Consider the following 20,855-nt stretch of genomic DNA (forward strand, 5'->3'; position numbering starts at 1 on the left):
CCTGTCCAGCCAGAGTGTGGGTACCTCAGCGAGGAGGGAGGAGCGGGGTGCCCCAAGGGGAAAACACCTTTAAAGGAAGTATGTTCTCCTCCTCACACACATCTAAGAAAGCTACAGAATCCTAGATCATCTGTTCTGTTGCCCACTCCTTCCCTGTCCTCTTCTAGGATCCACATTCTGCTGAATCTTCTGGTCGGAACTGGATTTCACCTTTTCCAGAAGCATCCTCTGTCTAGCTGCCAGTTACAAATACTCTAGTCTCATCTCCTCAATTAGATGTCACCCTGTTCACTGAATTTTAGTACTAGCCAAGGAATGTGCTCATTTGCTTAGTAAATATCCCTGGGCAGAGCTAACTGGGAGCTCGGATGGAGACACCGGGCAGGAGCCTCTGAGGATGCCCCAGCTGAGAGGAGGACCACCTACTGTAGCATTCCACATATGTGAAATGTCCACGGCAGGCTAACCTAGAGGCAGAATGTGGACCAGTGCTTACTGAGGGCTGGGAGAGGGGAAAGGCTGCTAAGGGGCTGGGGTTTCTTTGTGGGGTGATGAAAACGTTCTAAGATTGACAGGGGAGATGGCTGCATAACTCTGTGAATACACTAAAAGCCACTGAGTCGTATAGTGAGCTGTATGGCATATGAATTATACCCCAATAAAGCTGTTCACATCAGAAGAACCTATGGAGACAGAGCCTGCAGCCTCTGACAAACGTCCACCTAGTCCTTTCCCTGCTACATGGACAACAGATACAAGAGATGGTCCACCAGGAAAATGATACCCACAGCTTCCTCACTGAGCATTCACTCGGTGCTCCACAGCATCATTTCACTTAACTTCTGCAGCATCCTAAGAAGGTTCTCAGGAGAGATGGAGGCACCAGAACACCTTGCTCAAGGTCACAAAGCTCACATGGTCTTTGTATCTGCAAAGCTTGAATCTGTATGCGGCCTTTGCCATAGTGGAGGCAACCTCAGAGGCTGAGCAGGCAGCTGACCTCAGTGATCAGAAACAAGAGCTGCCCCCCGTACCTTCCGATAGGAAGGGCCCTCCTCTGCTTTGGCCACCCGCTGGTTCACGTAGAACACCCGGGGAATGTTCAGCTTGATGCAGTATAGGTCACTGCCGATGACAGCCCATACCCTGAACAAGCCAGCCTGGCTGGTCTCACTGATCTGAAAAGGAAACACAGATCGTATAGCACTCCATGTCTCACCCTGTCACAGAAAGCACTCAATATCTGTGCACAGGCCATCTCCCAGGCGGCCTCCAGAACCAGCTCCTTTACAGAGGCACACAGGTAAAGCCCCATCCCTTCTGCCCCATTCCAGACCAGGTCCCCAGGATCGCGAGCTGGTCAAATACCCCTTCCCATCAGCCATGCTCCTGCCCTCTCTCTGATCACTGTCTGCACCTGCACAATCTGCCATGGAAGGTCCAGAATGCTGCGAGCCGTTCTTCGAAAGAAGCCCCCCAGTCCTGTGGAGGGCCCCTCTCGGATGGCCCCAGGCCTTGGTGCACCCTCTGCCCCTTCCAGATGCCGCCTCTTCTTGTGAGCAAGGCGCTGTTGAGCCTGCAGCCGCCACTTCTTCTTGTGGAACTGGAGCCAGACCAGCCACTCTTCCTGGGACAAGTCAAGAGGAGGAGATGGCAAACAGAGCTGAGCACGCAGTAAAACAGAAACATTCTTCCACAGCAACTAAACCTTGGAGCTCCCAAGCTCTGGAAGATCTGGGCACATCCTACCAACTTCCTCAGGGGTCAAGCCCCATTTCTAGGCCCCCGCACTGCTCAGCAGACCCCAGAGGGAGATGGCTTGTCACAGGTCAGGCCTGACCAGCATCACTGCTCCCCTCTCCCACCAGCCACTCCAGACTCCCTGAGAATTCTTGCCTGGGTGGTTCCGAGTGCCGGAGGCTGCCCCAAAACCTCCTGCCAGGGCATCATCAGCTCCAGGTCCTGCGACCCCTCTTGCCTCTCACAGTGGATACGCTTTCTCTTGGTAGCAATGGGCACTGCCGAGTGAAGTGGCTTCGTGAGGCCAAAGTCCTCCATGTCGGGGGAGCCAAGGCTTTGGGTACCTTCTGAAGTTTGGGCCATGCCCACCTGCAAAGATCCAAAGGAGACTTAAAATAGCTCTCTCTCAATAAATCTCCCTTCTAGAAACCCACCAAAAGTGAACTCCTAAATAAGGTAAAATATTTGAACACATTTACAGACTAACCTATTCTTTTAATATTTTAAAAATCCATTTATTTGGCTATGCCAGGTCTTAGTTGCGGCATGTGGAATCTAATTTCCTGACCGGGGGTGGAATCTGGGCCCCCTGCATTGGGAGCACAGAGTCTTAGCCACTGGACCACCAGGGAAGTCCCAGACTAATCTATTTTTAAACTTTTAACAGTGAAAAGGTCAGAAAGAAAAGGTCACTTGGGTACCACCATTACAAAGTGAATGTTATATTTTTTTGTGTTTGCTCTAGAACCCTCTCCTTTTTATAAGAAATATTGTAAAACATAGGTAAAGGATCCCTCTTTCTCAAGCCCAGCCCCCAAGTGTCTATCACTCCCTGCACATTTTGTACTTTTACTCCAAATCTATAAACCCATAAACTGTTCCTTTAAGCTGCAGTTTTATATGAATAGAGGCACATGGTACACATACTGTGACTTCCTTTCTTTACTCAATGATACATTTTTGCGATTGATCCCTGTTGATAAATGTGGACACTGTCCATTCATTCTAACTCTATTATGCATATAAACCAGCTGACCTATCTATAATATTCTAAAATGAAGAATGGTTCATTCCCACTCTTTCAGAACCAGAAACTGGGTTCAACAACCATCCTTTCACGTGCTGCCTGAAGACCTTGTGCTCACACTCCCACAAGAAACACAGACAAGATCCTATTTCCCCACGTGTTAATGCTTGATGTCACCACAATCATTTTTTTTGCTGTGATGTGGTATCTAAATATTTGATTTTGCATTTACCTAATCAAGAGTGGGGTTGACCCTGGGGTAGGTAGTTTTTGAAAATGACCCCAATGACCCCAACTCCAGTTGTTCATGCCCTGTATAACTCTCTCCTGAGTATAGGCTGGACCCAGTGACTGACCTGCCTCTAACGAAGAGATTACAACAAGTGACAGGATGCCATTTTGAGGCTAGATTATAAAATACAGTGACCTCTGCACTGCGGGCACCCTCTCTGGCTGACATCTAGGGCCTGCTCTGGAGTCAGCCGTCAGGCTGTGAGCTGTCCTGTGGAGAGGCCCATGGAGCTAGGAACGAGGATGGCTCAACCAGAGTGAGCTGGGGAGCACATCCCTCCTCACCTCCTGGGGAGGTCTTCACATGGGAGCACAGCCCTGGCTGACACCTGACTGCAGTCTGCGGGAGACCCTGGGCCAGGGGACCTGGATAAGCTGTGCCCAGATTCCAGATCCACAGGGCTCAAAATGTGCAAGATAATAATAAACCCATGATATTTAAGCTGCCAGGTTCTGGGATCACTTGCTACACAGTAAATAGAAAAATAACATACATGTTTATGGACCATTTCTAACTTTGTACATTTCAAATATCTTCTTTGAATTCTGACTTTTCTCTCCCTTTTATGGTGACTTCTGTGCTAGAAAAAAGTTTTTTAATTACAAAAGTAACAAAAGAATAGTAATGAACACCCATGTTCTTATAACACAAATTCAATAAATACCAACATTTTGCCTTTCTTGTTTCAGACTACAGAAAATTTACAGTTTAATTAATTGAATTTATTGGTCTTTCCTTTTGTGATGTGTGTTTTTTAGTTATGACTTAAGCTCTTTCCACCCCAGCATCATAAAGATAGCCTCCTGTGCTCTTTCCCCAAAGAGTTCTCTTTTTTCAACTTATATCTTTATTTGGAATTTGTTTTCATACTCAGTGTGAGATAGCTACTTTCTTCTTAAAATATGAAAAAAACATTTTCCCAGCATCATTTATTGAATAAGCACTCTATTCTCCTTAATAGTGTATAACACTACCTCTGTGATAGACCAAGCTCCCAGGTGCATGGGGATCAGTTTCTACGGTCCCTATTATTAATTCCACTGTTACATGGTCTTGCCTTAATAAGAGTGAGCTTTGTTACACACTAAGACAAACTTCCCCTTTTTAATCTTCAAAATTGTTTTCGTTTTTCTTATCCTTGTTCTTCACATGAATTTTAGGATTGTCAAGTTCCATCAAAAACCTTTTTGCAGATATTTTAACTGAAATTACACTGAATTTTACAAATTATCTTGGGGCAAATCACCCCAAGGATTCTAATATTGAATCTTTTCATCCATGAACATGGTATATCTCCTTATTTATTTAAATGAATTTCTCTGCTCTTCAATAAAGTTGTATAATTTTTTTCCATAAAAGTTTTACACATATTTTGTTGCTATGATTTATTCCTTGGTATATTATTCACCATCATTATAAATAGTACCTTTCAAACAATACTTTCTAAGGAATTCTCTAGTGGTTCAGTGGTTAAAACTCTGTGCTTCCTTTGCAGAGGGTGCAGGTTCAATACCTGGTTGGGAAACAAAGATCCTACATGCCACATAGCCAAAATAAAAAAAAAAATTGATCAATTTTAAAAAATCCCTAATTGTCTCTAATATAAAAGAAAGCTATAGGTTTTTATATATGAGCTTTGTATCTAATGACCTTGTTGAAATGTCTTAGTTAAAATAATTAGGGGGTTCCTTACATTTTCTGTGTTAACAGTTATATTTACCTACAAATGATGTTTTATATCTTTCTATCCTTAAAATTTAACTTCTTTTTCTTGTTTTATGCCAGCCAGGACTTAAACAATTTTGAACAGAAGTGGTCATAACAGGCATCCATTTCCTCTTCCTCACTTCAATGATTCTAATGTTGCGCCATTAATTATGATGTGTGCTACTGAGTTTCAACAGATGGACTTTATCAGAGAAATATATCTTTTTTTCTGATTTTGACTGTTCAGTTTTATCATGAATAGACATTAGTTTATCAAATGTTCTTTCTTGACTTTATTGAAAATGACACCATAAGTCTTCTCTTCATGATGAATCGCTTTTTCCTAAAATGAACTAAATCAGCAGATTTCTGAAGTTAACACCTGCCATTCCTTGCATAAATCACACCTGGACACAATATTACTGTCTTTACACAGTGCAAAATTTAGTTTGTTACTATTTTTGTACCTATAGTTCTATCTGCCAATGGCCTTCCTTTTCCTGGCTTGTTAGTTTGTTACCAGGGTAACAAAAGTTATAAAGATTACCAAATGAGCTATAGTGATAGTGATAGTGAAGTCGCTCAGTCGTGTCCGACTCTTTGTGATCCCATGGACAGTAGCCAAGCAGGCTCCTCCATCCATGGGATTTTCCAGGCAAGAATACTGGAGTGGGTTGCCATTTCCTTCTCCACCAAATGAGCTAAGGACCCTCTTTTTTAAATTCTCTGGAATCATTTGTTTAAGAAGTTTGGTAGGGGGCTTCTCTGGTGGCTCAGTGGTGAAGAATCTGCCTGTCAAAGCAGAGGACACAAGTTTAATCCCTAGCCTGGGAGGATCCCACATGCTGTGGAGCAGTTAGATTCCTATACCACAACTAGTGGCACTCTAGGTCCCAGGAGCCCCAAATACTGAGCCCATGTACCTAGAGGCCATGCTCTGCAACTAGAGAAGCCACTGCAATGAGAAGCCTGCACACCACAATGAAGAGTAGACCCCCGCCACTTGCCACAACTAGAGTAAGTCCACACATAGCAGTGAAGACCCAGCACTACCAAAAAAATTTTTTTTAAGTTTGATAAAATCCCTCTGAGAAACCATTTGGGCCCAGTATTTGTTTCTTTTTAATGCTTGAAGTTCTATTCAGTTTTTCTATTGTTTCTTAGGCTAATTTGAATAATTCTTTTAGGATACTGTCCATTCCATCTAAGTTTCCCAATTGTTTAGGAAAGATAATTCAGTCTTTATTTCTTTTAGACTTTATAATAGCTGCATTGATAATCTGTTTTCATTAACACAAACCCTGAAATATCTACCTTGACAAAGATTTATCTATTTCATAAGTCTTTTCAAAGATAAAGGTTTTGGCTTTATTGTTTCATTCACTGCTGCTCTTGCCTTTATAACTTCTTTCTACTTTCTTGGTTTCTACTGTTTCTGAATTTTTCAGTTGGGAGTTACTTAATTTTCTATTGGTTTTTCTTTTCTATATATTAAAATAGATTATGTGCTATTTATAGTCTTTAGTTGAAAACTACAAATTTTTTTAGTATTTTCATTCACTATTTCTGATTTCCATTGTGACTTCTTGATCCATGAGTTACTTATATTTCTTTACAGTTTCCAAACAACATGATCTGTATATATATAAATTATTTGGAATGTTACAATTTGCTTTGCAGCATTCAGTCTTATTTTAGGTGTTCTTAAAAAGAATGTGTGTTCTTTAATTATTGAGTGCAAAGCTCTATTTGTTAACTCATTCTAACCTTTCAAATTTTTACTAGTTTTTGGTCTGCTTGATCTATCAATTGAGAGATGTGTTTAAATCCTAAACTGATTAGATGTCAATTTTTTTCTAATAGTTAAGTAAATTTTCACATATTTAATTTGAAGCTAAGCTATTAGAATTACTAAATATTTCTAGTGAAATTTAACTTTTAATAGTATTTAATACCATCATTATCATTACTAATACTTTTTAAGTTAAATTTTTTTTTTGTCTTGCATTAATATAGCTACATCAGCTTTGCTTTGGTTAATATTTACTTGATATATGTTTTTGCATTCTTCTAATTTTTTTGAGCCCTTTTAGGTATAACTCATAAATAAAGTAGTTAGATTTTAAAATTCAATCTGAGGATCTGGTTTTCAGCAGGAGAGTTTGTATACTGCTCTGGTTTAAAGCTCAGTTTCCATTTTCAGCACCTGAGAATTTTCTTCTTGCTCTTCTGATTTTAGCTATGCTTTTCAGTACATTGGTCTTTAGTATTTTTTTTGCGTTTGTAACAGCTGTTTTTATAGTTTAGAAAACTGAAGTCTCAAGGTGCAGTGATGCATTCCAAGTTACTGAGTCTAATTATTTAGTACATCATATATTTAGATAGTTTTTCATTCTAAAGTGATGCATTACAAAGCTTTCTATCACAGAAGAACACAGAGAAGAACTAAAGGGTTAAGTATCAAGATATGTATTTTTAGAAAGAAAAAAACATTGCAGATGCTTGAATGGAAGCATCCAAAATGATGGGCAGCAGTATGGAGACTGGTGCCTGTGCGCCCACAGGACCCAGCCCAGCCCCGACTGTCACAGCCTGTCGTCCTGGGCCAGGCCCCATTACCTGTCTCTTGCCCTCAAGGACGAAGAGCTCACTAATCTTCTTCTGCTTGTAGACGTCATTCTTCTCTAGCAGTTTTTTGTGCAGCCAGTCAGGGTGTTTGACACGTGGTACTGGGTTCTTCACCTACATGAAGGCAATACTGATCACTTGTTTGACTCTGTTAGTTTAGTCAGGTCCAGGTTTCACACTGGGCTCCGTTTCTGCTGGTCTCAGCCTCACCTGCTGCAGGGCCGCAGGGATCGTGATGATCTTCTGTATGGCACTCCCCAGCCGCTCGATGTAGTAGTCCCAATCCAGAATCTGAGCATGCAGGAAACCAGCAACGGGGTGCATGAGAAGAGCAGCAGAGCAGCAACACACCATGCCAAACACTGTGCTGAATGAATGCTTCATGTGTCTTATTCAATCCTCTCAGAAAGTCTATGCTGAAAGGCCCCATTTCACAGAGGAGGAAATGGAAGTGCAGAGTATAAATGATCCCCCAGGATCAGAGCAAGTAAAGGAGCCAGTGGTAGAACCCTGTGCCAGACCCCAAGCCTTAGTCCCTCACAGAGAGCAGTTAAAAAGGCCTCCCCAGCATCTCGCTTTTCCCGGTTTTCCCAAAGTGTAACTATTTCTTCATTCATTCCATAACAGAAAGGAGGAAATCAAGAGTGAAGTCCCCAGACAAAAACATGACCCGAGTCTGGGATTCTCTGCCTTATCTAGTTTTCCTCCTCAATTTCTAAGAGTAGGGAAAAAAATCAGCACTCACTGTCCGAATATCAAAGTCCTGAAGGGAAGAACTCTTTAGCCATTTCCGGAGAAAGTGCTTCCTCACTGTGGGCTCTGCCTGGAAAATGGCCAGTGGAATGGCCCTGGTGGAGAAGAGATAAAAAAACTCACAAATGTGAAAATCTCCTGCAGTTTACATGGAAATAAGTACTTAAGACCTACTTTGTAACCTATGTTTTAAGTTCATGTAGTTATTTCGTATAAACTATCTGTATCTGATGTTTATTATACTTAATAAATATTAATACTTCATATTAAAATGTCATGATTTCATGCACAACTCCTTACCATTGGCCATCTGGTATATGTTTGACCACTGTTATCAGAGCTATTTAAAGATGTCTTTATATAAATTATATATTCATGTGCATGTATATAAATAAACATTAAAAATGTTATTCACTGGGTAAAATATAGACAGAGCCCACTGCTGGCCTGAAAATGAAACCAGTTTTCACATCACTAGCAAAGCAACATGGCAACTGTCACTACCCCTTTCTCTCACTGGAAGAAGTATTTGTTATTTTGAAATATCATGAAGAAACTTAGAAAGAACAGAAACCTGTGCACCCTCCACCTACTTCTATCAAACTGGCCATGCCATTTTCATGTCATGGATGAAAAATAAAGATGACGATGAAGTCCCCTGTGTAGCTCTGTCGACCCTCCTAATACAAAGTAAATACAGTGTTTATCTTGGTGCTTATCAATCCCCTACATGCTTTTATAGTACTCCTACTGTACTTCCCCTGTGTGTAAACTTAAATAGACAGAAGTACACTCTGCCTTCATGCATCACCCTGCTTTTCTTGCTGTCAGTGTGGTAGCATGTAGCTGTGGTTCAATAATCCCAACTCGAGAAGTGCAGCATCAGTCTGCTTGTGTGTGAGTGACCTGGAGCTCTGCCCTAAACCTGAACTGGACTTTGTGTTATGCTCATTGTAGCAGACCCTCCAGGACATCCCCACTGCCCTATGCCTGACTGAGAGGGTACTCTCAGTCTGGCCACCCAAGAACCCAGATTCTCTGGGCTCCAAGTGGACAAGCTCACTACACCCTCTCAGGATTCCCACCAGGGCCCAGCAGTCTTCCCGGCATCTGCTCTGAAGGAAGTCCAAGGCCTGGTTCCTCCCTCTTCCGAGTCCTGACTATCCCTGACCTGTTTAAGGAAGCTCATCTCTCTATGGAGGGACAGAGGCTCTACAGAAGATGCAGGTTTTCAGAGAGCAACCAAGACCCTTAAGGAATTCCTTCCTTGACGCTGGAAACCCTTACCTCTCTGTGACTGGAGACCCCTCAGGCTTCCGGGAGATGATGTAGCGGCAGCTCAGCCCAGCATCCTTCACCATCTGATCTCCCAGGAACTCAGCCAGGCGCTTGGCCGTGCTGATGGATGTCGACTTCTGCTCCCCATAATCTTCCAGCTTCCGAGACATGGAACGGTTCTCAGAGATCAGCTCAAACAGTTCAGAATCAGGCATGTTAGCTGCCTGGAGAGAGAGGCAAAGAGCAAAAATATCATACAGAGGAAGGGAGCACCAGCCTGAGCTCACCCAAGACTTTCTCCATGTGAAACTGCATTCATCTAGCTTGATGAGCTGAAGGCAGTGGTGTAACAGGGCTGTCTCATACCACTGCACAGCAACACACCACACACAAAACCTTAACTTTTATTAAACTGTGCAGGAAAATATCAAGAAACATTTATTGAGCTTTCAGTACCAAGACTACAGAATAATAGGAAAGACAAAGAATTGATTTTTGTCCTAAAAGGGAGAGAAAGACAGGGAAAGGAGGAGCCAGGAGGGAGAAAAGAAGAGAGACATGGGCAGGTTGGATAGCAGATGGACCAACCGAGGAGCCAGCTGCTTTCTTCAACGATGAGGAGGAGCCCAAGGGGCCTGTCTGAGGTTGAACAGCTTACAACTGGCTCATTATCATGCTAATATTTGTTTCCTTCACAGAATTCTGTCACTGGACACAAAAGTTAAGGGGGATTCGGGGTAGCCCTGGCACTAAGGAAGTTATGGGATTTCATCAGAATTAGCCTTGAGTTCATCTGTCACCTTGCTTACCAGGACTCTGACTGCAGGACCCTCAGAGCCAGATGAGGAGCCTTACCTTGCTGTATAGTACATCCAGCCAGTAATCAGCCACCTTGGCGACAGAGCCATACACTTCTTCTAGGGTGCTGCCCTTAAGAAAGGCCTCAAACACTGAGGACTGGAAGATTTTAATCAGCTGCAGCTCCCCGCGGCGTTTGACCTCAAAGCCCTTGAGCTCAGCCAGGGAACCATCCTCATTGAACACGGCATACCTAGAAACATAGGCAAAGAGAGCAGAGGAGAGAGCCTGGGATGCTAGCTGCTTCTCATCACCCCTCTGCCTTTTTCCTTACCTTTCTCATCCTCCCTTCTAGCATCCATCAAGCAGCAAACATCTCTCTACCCTGATCTCCAAAAGGAAAATGACTTAGGGCTTGCAATCTGTAGAACCAGAATATAACAGGCGGAGAACAGAATTTTTGGGTGTCAAGAAAAGCTTTCCAAATTGAATCAAAAAGGTCAAGAAACCAGAACCGAGGTCTGTTCCCATTGTGGGTCCTGGTCCATTTACTAGAGGAGTTGTTAGACCTTTCCCAAGCATAAAGACTGTGGGATTCCTACCTCTTCTTCAGTTTCTTGCCTTCTTCCTTGGAGGCTGGAAGGATCATGGCAAGGTAGGGCCCATCAACCTCAAAAAAGATGCTGTTCTCTGAGCGAGTGACGTAGGTGAGTGAAGAAGGCTCAGCCAGCTCCTGGTACTGATCATTGGTGAAGCCTTCCTGCCAAGCAAGAGTGAAGAGGGGGTCGGCCTCACTCATCATCACTCAAACCTGGAGATGACCAGCTGCCCTCCAAAGGGTGGATGGATCAGCAAGCTGGGGCTCTTCCATACAATGGACACCACTTGGCAAGAAAAAGGGATCAAGTTCTGACATATGTCCAAGATAGATGAACCAAAGTGCTTCCTGCTTGGTCTACCAAGGTTACACAGCATGTTTCAATTCACAGGACATGCTGGAAAAGGCAAAACTATCACATAAAAGAACACACGAGGGAACCAGGGCTGGGCCTAACGAGAAGGGCTGAGAACACGGGGCAGCGACCAGGAGCCTTTAGGGTGGAGGCTGTTCTATGCTGCTCTGTGATGGTGGACACACGCCTCTATGTCTGGGTCAAAACCCACGGAAGTGCTCCCTGTAAAGCATGGATTCTGGACTTCCCTGGTGGTACAGTGGATAAGAATCTGCCTGTCAATGCAGAGACACAGGTTCGATCCCTGGTCTGGAAAGATTCCACATGCTGAGCGGCAACTGAGCCTGTGTGCCACAACTACTGAGCCCCCGTGCTGCAACTACTGAAGCCCACGCACCCTAGAGCTCGTGCTCCACAAAAGAAGCCACTGCAATGGGAAGCCCATGCCTAGCAGCAAAGACCCAGAAGTAAATGAATGAATGAAAACAACAACAACAAAAGAGTGAATCTTACTGGAGGCAAACGAACCAACATTCAACTAGGATCTAGGGTGACCCCAAGAACGCCTGCAGATTGGAACAAATGAACTCAACTGCACTAGCACTGCTTGACAGAACCCTGCCAGAGGGCTGGCTTAAGTAACTTTGGCAAATCTCACATGGTGTGGGTGGTCTAAGAGTAAAGACTGAACACTGTACTGCAGCTGGTGGGCTTACTGCTCACAGACACACAGCTCTGAACCTGCTTTACACAAATACTAGGGTTGAACAAATAAATACACACACTGGGAAAATCAGAGATAGGACAAAGGAGTCACTAATAAGGAAAGGAGAACAGACTGGAGCCGGATATATCAATATGTTCATGTTATGTCTATTTAAATATGTATGCAGACAAACAGAGAAATAAATATAGACACACGTGTGGGATTATTACACACACACACAACTTCCTAGCCAATCTGCTGTGAGCAGCAGAGACACCCCATCTTGGTTTCTACCACCACTTCCTAATAAAAGGAACCTGGCCTCCTTGGAGAAATGGGTGATTCCAAGGTGGGACAGGGGAAATACAAGATGAGGCTGGAGTGTCTTGCAGTCCCAGGAAGTAAAGCACTCCCCCAAAACCCAAATCCAAACCACATAACAGGGTGTGTCTCAAGGACACAGGGGGCTAACGTGAAGGAGCCCCTAGTGGCCAAAGTGGAATAAGCTGAGCAACAAAACACATCAGGATGGAACTGGGTTGTTACCCCACACAGCAAACACCCACACACCCACAATGACCTAACCAATAACTCAATAAAGTGGTAAGTGAGGGACTAAGTAGGAGAAAGGGGCTTCCCAGAAGGTAAGAGGAATTGGTACAGGGGTAAAGAATCTGCCCACCTAGCAGGAGACTTGGGTTCAATCCCTGGGTAGGGAAGATCCCCTGGAGAAAGGAATGGCAACACACTTCATTATTCTTGTCTGGAGAATTCCATGGACAAAGGAGGCTGGAGGGCTACAGTAAGTACGTGGGGTCACAAAAGAGTTGGACAGGACTGAATGACTTAACAACAAAAGTAGGAGAGAAGTGTGACAACTCTTCCTTACAAAAGGTTCCAATTAATAATGTACAAAGAACAAGGGAAATACAGAGTTGCCTTGGGCAGACTGATTCCCACTGTGACAGGATACTGCCAGTGCTAAAACCAGAAGGTGAAGGTTCAGAGTGAAACAGCACATCTGCAGAGTCTCAGTGTAGAGGAGAGTATCTCCTCCATAAAGTGAAAGTGAAGTCGCTCAGTCGTGTCCGACTCTTTGTGACCCCATGGACTGCAGCCTACCAGGCTCCTCCCTCCATGGGATTCTCCAGGCAAGCGTACTGGAGTGGGTTGCCACTTTCCTTCTCCAGGGGATCTTCCAACCCAGGGATTGAACCAGGGTCTCCCGCATCCCAGGCAAACGCTTTAACCTCTGAGCCATAGTCTTTACTAATTACTGGGATGGCTCTGCTGTGTGGCTGGGGTCTGCCACTCCTGGGAGTGTGGACTCATGGACTAGTTCCTGTAACGTGATAGTTGGGATGCCAGCAGGAGTGCTGATCCTGACTCAGTGCCCCGCAAGAATGCCAACATGGAGCACGTATCTCTGTTTTTTTCCCTCCAAAAAACCCAAATAACCTCAATCTAGTAACGAAGAACAAGGGGCAAATTCAAACGGAGAGTTAGTCCGCAAAGCAACTGACCAGTATTCACCAAAGTGTCTGGGTCATAATAGACTGGAAAGACCAAGGGGGCTGCCAGGTTGGAGGGGACTAAGGAGACAGGCTGGCCAAATGCAGGGCGTGGTCCTGGAAAAGCTGAGAAATACAAACAAAGCTGTAGTTGAGTTACAGTGTGGTGCTGGCATGACTTCTCAGTTCTGACAACTACACTGGGGTTTATAAAAGATAAACAGAAGCAGGCAGGACTTCCCCGGTGGTCTAGTGATTAGGAATCCACCTTGCAATGCAGGGGACGTGGGTCAGATCCCTGGTTTGGAAAGAGCCCATGTGCCACAGAGTAGCTAAGCCTGTGTGCCACAAACTACTGAGGCTGTGAGCTCCAAAGCCCACGCACCACCACAAAAGACCCCAGATGATGCAACGGAGATCCCATGTGCCACAACTAAGACCCATCACAGCCAAATAAAAAAATAAAGAGAAGCAGGCTAAAGGATATACAGGAATTCTTGTTCTATTTTTCCAATTTTGCTGTAAGTCTGGTCATTATGCTAAATAGGAACAGAGACACAGGTAACTTTTGAACACAACATCTCTGGACAAGATGTTCAGGCTAGAGAAAGATAATCTCAAAGTCAGAGACATTCAGAAATGGGAGCACCCACTCAGAAAGGGGAGCGCCTCAGTGTAAGGGCCAACGCTTCCCCTTTCCCACACTCCTATCAAGGGAGGGGGTGTGAAGAACCCCACCCCAGACAATAGGTCCTTGCTAGAGACGCAGGCTCACCTTGACCATGATGTTTAACATAGCCCCAGGGTAAGAGATGGTCACCTTGGGCTTTTTCACATTGGTGGTCTTGATGACAAAGTTTTCGGGGAAGCTGTTGGGCAGGACACACCATATACCATCTGTGTCCAGCTCTAAGGGCCTCCTACAGAGAAACAGAGAAATGAGACCACATGAATGATGGGCATGGATGTCTACAGAGCAAGAACCCTGTGTCAATGCTTGACAGTGGACGAGGTTCCTCCTGGCTGGGAACCCACAAAACGAAACACCTTCCCATCTCCAGCATCGCCAGCTCTATCGTCACCAGCTTGTTCCTTCTCAGCCCCTGAGTCCAGCCTCTTCACCTCAGGCCGTGCCCCCCCAAGTCCCAGCAGCTGGTGACCAAGTGCAGCACTCACCCGATCTGCTCAATCAGCTCCCGCGCCTGGGTGATGATGTTGGCCCCTGTGAAGCAGACGATGCCAGCCATCTCCATGGAGTACCAGCGGGCCCTGGAGGGGACAGTCACAGCTGAGGGGTGGGAGGGGCACCCTCAAGGAGGACATTAGAGGAGTTAGGGTTGGGAGGAAGGGACATCTGAAGCAGGGAAGAACTAAGGTAGGATTAAGCTCTGTGCTGAAGATACTCCTCTGTTCCTACTTCAAAGCAGTGCTCAGCTCAGGAAAGTTCTGAAAGGATGCAGCATGTGCCGTGGCAACAGCTAACGACCTCAGCTCAGCAGGGCTCTCCAGGGCAGTGGCCGAGAGAGCCCCCTCGAGTTCCCTCCCACTCTCCCAGGCACCACCTCATGCCTTCCTTGTTCTCCCACACCCCACACTCATCCTCTGACTTCTCAGGCAAAACACCAGCCCACCTGGCTCCGCACTCAAATCAGGTCTCACAGGTGTCAAGTGACCTGAGGCCAGGCCCTCCTGCCCCAGGGAACTCTGCTCAGGTGCTAGCCCTGCTCTCAGCCCCTCCCTCTCTGCCATTAAAAGGCAACAACAAACAAACAAAGCCACTTTCCCTCAAACCAATCTGCCCCACCACTACCTTGCTCCTCCAAGGCCACCCATGTTGACCCTCCTGGGTTCCACTCACAACAGATAGGCCTCACCTTCAATGACCTGCTCTGCTGAGGCCCCACCCACCTAGCTGCTGGCTCACTGGACACACTCAGGCCCCACCTTGCCTCATCTTCCTTTGGCACCCTACCCTGGGAACACACTCCATGTTGGCTTTAGGATGCCCCCATTCCTGGCTTTCTTGACTTCTCAGAAGACCTTGGAGTAGGAAGTGGCAACCCACTCCAATATTCTTGCCAGGATAATTCCGTGGACAGAGGAGTCTGGTGGGCTACAGTCCATGGAGTCACAAGAGTTGGACGTGACTGAGCACGCATGCACTAGCCGTACGCCAGAGACTACCCTCCGCTCTGCAGCCTGGGATGCTCAGAGGCATGTGTCCAGGAGTGCTGACGCCCCAGATGCCCAGAACCCTGAGTCAGTGTGACCTCAGCCCCCACCCAACCCGCCCTCTCCTGCACTCCTTGAACGAGGCCCTGACTTCCCCCTCTCGCTCGTGCCCACAGGCCCCACAGGCAAGGGCCTACCCCTTGCGCATGACGTAGCCATAGAAGGAGTTGAGGATGCACTTGTGCGCCAGCTGCAGGGAGTCGTACAGGACCTCCATGTTCCTGCAGCGCTTCACCTCCGCCGCGTCCCCCACCTCCACGGCTGCGGAGAGCTTCTTTTTCCACACCTGCAACCCACACAAAGACTGATCACCTCCTAGACTCTTCCACCTCACATTCTGTACCTGGGCCCAAGGTTTTGATATTTTGAAAATTTCAAATCTATAGAAAACTTCAAAAAAAGAAAAGGTACAACAAAGACCATATACCAGAGGGGTCACTGTTGATATTTTGCCATATTTCCTTTATTCCATTCTAGAGAAAATCTCTATTGGCACAACCAAAGGCAAGTTGAAACTATCATGACCTGACCCCCCTAAATACTTCAGCAAAAAATTTCCAGGAACAAGGACATTCTATATAACCTCAACACTATCACTACACCTGAGAAATTTAACATCAATATATCAGCTTGTCCCCCATAGTGTCTGCATGGTTAGTTCTCACCTACCTTGAAAACACTTTCAATCTAGAACTGCCCCATGTAAGACAGATATCCTGAAAGGACTTATGAACACAAAGAAACATATCAATATTACATTTTTATTACTTGTGAAACTAAGGACTAGGAGAAAATACTTTGTGATAGCAACAACCCACTTTGACACCTTAGACTTAGGGCAATTTCAAGCCCACAGAACAGAATCCAGAACCTGGCAGCTAACTGGAGAAGCAGATGAAATCTACATCTCAAGACCAGTGACAGAGGCAGGGGCTTCACTCCACCAAAGAGGCCCAGAGGCTCCCAATCCAAGTTCTGTTACTTAATTTACTCTTATTAATGCATTCAATGGGCTGAGTTATAGGGTTTCTTAAACAGAACTCAGAAACCACTGACAGGCTGAAAGCAAAGTGCACATTCTTAGAGGCAACATCTGAGAGTAACAATTTACTCCTTCAGTTCAGTTCAGCTGCTCAGTCATGTCCGACTCTTTGCGACCCCATGAATTGCAGCACGCCAGGCCTCCCTGTCCATCGCCAACTCCTGGATACTTATGGACCAACAACTGTTTATCAGGTACTATACCAACCGCTGGAAGATGGACACAGCTGTGCTAACAAGGGCTGTGTGCTATTGTAAATGGTTATGAAGGAAATGTTCTTGTCACTGTGGTGGTGGTTACACAGGTGTATGCATTTGTCAAACTCTATAGAACTGCCCACTTGAAAGGGTCAGATGTACCCCACATCAATTTTACCTCAATACAGCAGACATGGTCACCACCAGGGAGGGTGAGAGACAGGGATGTGACCCAGGGGTATCTGAACTCACTTCCTGCCTGAGTGGCATCTCTTTCTGTTTGCTAGGCTAGCTGCTGTCACAGTGGCCAAACACTGGACATTCTCTTTCATCTCAGAACGTTCCACCATTACTTCCCCACCTGATGTCTTTTCAGTACCTAGAAAAAGGTCTGGCACAGAACAGGTGCTCAACCAACGTGCTCAGTGATACAAAATTTGTATCACACTGGAAGACATCAGATTGTTACTGCTGAGGGGAGTGGGGAAGGGGCATGAAGGACCTCAGTAATACCCAGTGCCAGTCGGGGCTGGGGTGACGGGGGGAGGCGCAACATGGTGACACCCATCTCTCACATCCACACAAGCTGCACCTCCTGGGATGCTGAGCTTCTAAGAGGCCAACGGACAGCTCAGCTCCCCAGCATGCTGTGAGGCTTGTGTTTGACAGATTAGCTCCTTCTGCTTCACCATGACAAAGTAGTTTGCTGACCCCTGCTCTAAATAATTATTTTAAAAGCAATCATTCAGAATAGCTTCAAGGCCCCAGGCCCCTAATTCTTCAAAGTTAAAAACAACTGCATGTTTATTGTCTGAATGCATGCATTGGACTCAGAGATAGGGAGTAACACATTGAGACAGCACTGAGCAAGGATTTTCACCTCAGAAACTAGATCCTGCTCAAACCTCATGAAGGTCAGGCTCACCTTGTGGAGACCTTTGAACTCATAGCGCCTGTCCCGAAAAGCACATACAGTGTCCACATAGAAGGAGTTCTCCCGCTGGCAGATGGTGGTGAGACGCTCCTCCACCTTGGTCATGTGGATTTTCTTGTACGCCTTCCGGCAGTAATCTGAAGCACAATTGAGAATGGCGGGCACGTGAGACTCCACACAGGGGACAGGCCTCCTGGACACAGCCAAAGAAAGCTAGGCAATGGATGCCAACAAACATGGGTTTTTTGGTTAACTCAAAGGAGTAGAAAACTCAGAAAGACAAGCTCCTAATGAATCACATCAAAGGGCAGCCCTGTATGAACAGACCAAATACACAAAGACTACAAGTTTGGGAGCCAGAAACTTGCAGAAGGATAAATGACAACAGGAAGCCTATAGGATGAACTAATTCACAGTGGTCTCATCTACTTCAACAACTGGCTCGACTGACCTCAAGGTGTGATACACCAACATGGCCCAACTGCTCACCTGCCAGCCTCCGCTTCTCATATTTAGCCTGCTCTTCACGGGACAGCTCATGAAAGGCCCGGGCTGGGCCCTCGGGGGTCAAAGGAGGGAACTTCTCTGACTCCAGTTGGTGCTGGATCCGATGATACTCACTGCGACTGGCTGGCACTAGAAGGAGTGATGGGAAGAGAGGATGTGACAGAGACCTGCCCACCCGCTTCCTGCTGAGCAGCCCCCTAGGGCCGACACTCACTGAACTCTCCCCTCCACTGCCAGGCCATCTTCCTCTGGCAGTTCGCTCCAGGCTTGTTGAAGTCACAGGCTGCGCAGGTGGCCTCGTCCACCATGGCAGAGGGCTGTGAGGGGACAGGAAGAGAGCAATTAGGGTTTAGGCAGAAAGAGCTTGATTCTGATATGAGAATGTGTCTCACCTGCAGGCGGTTTGTCAAGATGATGTTGGGGTACATGGCCCCCACGTCCAGGTGGTAGATGAGGGGACACTCAATTCGGTTAGGAACATCTTTCAGGGAGGTGAGCTTGGTCTTAATCTGATCACACACCTACAGAGAAAGTGGAAAGAAGTCAAGGCTGGTGACCAAGATGGAAACTGGAGATTGTACAGAGTAACAGAGAAAACACCATGGGTCCCAAATGGACGACAGACAACAGGCACCAACACACCAGACCCTGGAGGTACAGGACAGAGCACCGCAGCACGGGAAGCAGCAGTCTCCGCCCCAAGAGAACTCTGGGGTCGGGAGAGAAATGGGTAATATGCGGCCTCATATGGCACAGCCCGTCCGCTAGCGAGTAGGGAGACCCGCTGGATTACCAACAGCCACACTTCCTGGGGGCCCCGAGTACCCCCACAGTGCAGGCAAGTGACACACCATCAATGTCCCTGCAATTCCTCATCTGACGGATGAGAAGTTTCAAGTTAGTATGGACCCTCTGAGACCAAACACCATGCTCTCAACTGTGATACTAGATGGTTTCCAGCATTACTTTATAAACCAATGAATCAGATTCTGTTTCCAGCCAAGGCTCTTAGCTTAAAAACCCTCTTGACACCAAACACATGGAAATCCTAAATGAAATATGAAAACTATCCCTGTGAATGCAGATGTAAGCTTCTAAGTTATTCCCAGAGAACAAATGTGATGAGGAGACTCAACATCAGAGCAGTGAGTTGATTCAATGGTGTCTGGCAGAGGCTGGGCCCTGTGTTGGGATCCCCAAGACCACCCCTAGGTTTGGTGACTCACAGGGAAAAGACACAGAGCTCAAGGAGCAAAGGGCAAAGGCGCTTGGGGGAAAGTCGGGAGGAGCCCAGATTCAAGCTGAGATGAGCTTCATTCTTCCAGCAACAAACTGTGATAACACATGAGAAGTGCTGTGAAAAGTACTGTCCCCCAGGGAAGCTCATGGAGACCCAGTGCCCAGAGTTCTTATAGGGGGCTGATCACGTAGGCAACTCTGCCTGCCTGGACCAAAGCCCAGACTCCAGAAAGGAAAGAAGGCACTTAGCACAAACCACACTGTTTGCACAAACAACCTGAGCACGAGTGAGTGAGCCATTCTTACTAGAGGAAGGTGAGAAACCTCTTGAAGCCTGAGTTCCCGGACCCTGGCTGCGGGCAGGCAGGCAGCAGGCCTCTCTGAGGTTCGCGGCCTCAGGCCTGTGCCGTGAGCTCTGACCTCACATTTCTCATGCTGCCTCAAGGAGGGACAGGCTACACACAACAAAAGGGAGATAAAATGCAGAGCCCCAAATAAAGGCAGGACTCTCAAAGGCCGCCTCCATAAAAGAATAAACTACAGCAAGTTTGCTCACCATGTCTATTTTGGACTCTGGGCAAAGAAAGCATTTTCTCTGAGCGTTTATCATAACAGGCACTAACAGGTCTCCACTGGTTCTGGGGCTCTTCAGCCAAGGAACCAGGTAAGAAGGGGCATTGGGCCCATGTTACTTTTGGGGAACCAGGAAGAAACTGTCAAACTACCAACAGCCCTCCTGCTGAAGAGGAGTTCAGATTCCAAAATTGCAGAGCGACAGGACTTCCCTAGATGTCCAGTGGTTAAGACTGCGCTTCCAATGCAGGGGGTGGTGTGTGTTCAATCAGTGATTAGGGAACTAAGCTTCCACAGGCCACGCGGCACATTCAGAAAGGAAAAAAAAGTCTCAAAATTGTAAAGCATGGGGAAAAAAAACCATACCATGACTGAGAGCAGACACAGTGGGAGGAGAACCCTAAGAACATAAGAGAATAAACCTCCCAGAGTAAACATGGTAAAATCAGGCTAATTAGAGATAAGTGAACAGTCCTTGTAATAACCTATAATGTGAAAGAATCTGAAAAAGATACATGTGTACACACACACACACAGGCTTCCCTGGTGGTTCTTGAATTCACCTGCCAATTCAGGAGACACAAGAAATACTTCCTGATCCCTGGGTCAGGAAGATCCCCTGGAGAAGGAAATGGCAACCGAACTCCAATATTCTTGCCTGGGAAATTTCATGGACAGAAGACCCAGGCAGGCTACAAGTCCATGGGGTGTGAAGAGTCGGACATGACTTAGTGATTA

The 20,855-nt window shown here is 46.1% G+C and overlaps 1 protein-coding gene across 1 annotated transcript in view; it reads right to left on the reverse strand.

The window, feature by feature from the left end:
- Positions 1-20,855, reverse strand: part of POLE (DNA polymerase epsilon, catalytic subunit) — a 56,302-nt gene that overhangs the window by 19,959 nt on the left and 15,488 nt on the right. The window contains exons 17-32 of the mRNA XM_018061450.1: positions 18,698-18,826; positions 18,520-18,622; positions 18,288-18,434; positions 17,790-17,935; positions 15,763-15,911; positions 14,570-14,662; positions 14,169-14,313; positions 10,826-10,983; positions 10,281-10,476; positions 9,435-9,649; positions 8,140-8,242; positions 7,605-7,685; positions 7,386-7,508; positions 1,897-2,109; positions 1,418-1,627; positions 1,035-1,178 (exon numbers count right to left, since the gene is read on the reverse strand). Of these exons, the coding sequence (XP_017916939.1) occupies positions 1,035-1,178; positions 1,418-1,627; positions 1,897-2,109; positions 7,386-7,508; positions 7,605-7,685; positions 8,140-8,242; positions 9,435-9,649; positions 10,281-10,476; positions 10,826-10,983; positions 14,169-14,313; positions 14,570-14,662; positions 15,763-15,911; positions 17,790-17,935; positions 18,288-18,434; positions 18,520-18,622; positions 18,698-18,826 (2,355 nt within the window). The remainder of the gene's footprint in view (positions 1-1,034; positions 1,179-1,417; positions 1,628-1,896; positions 2,110-7,385; positions 7,509-7,604; positions 7,686-8,139; positions 8,243-9,434; positions 9,650-10,280; positions 10,477-10,825; positions 10,984-14,168; positions 14,314-14,569; positions 14,663-15,762; positions 15,912-17,789; positions 17,936-18,287; positions 18,435-18,519; positions 18,623-18,697; positions 18,827-20,855) is intronic.

The sequence above is a fragment of the Capra hircus genome, chromosome 17, assembly GCF_001704415.2.
Source record: "Capra hircus breed San Clemente chromosome 17, ASM170441v1, whole genome shotgun sequence".
In the NCBI taxonomy this organism is placed as follows: Eukaryota; Metazoa; Chordata; class Mammalia; order Artiodactyla; family Bovidae; genus Capra; species Capra hircus.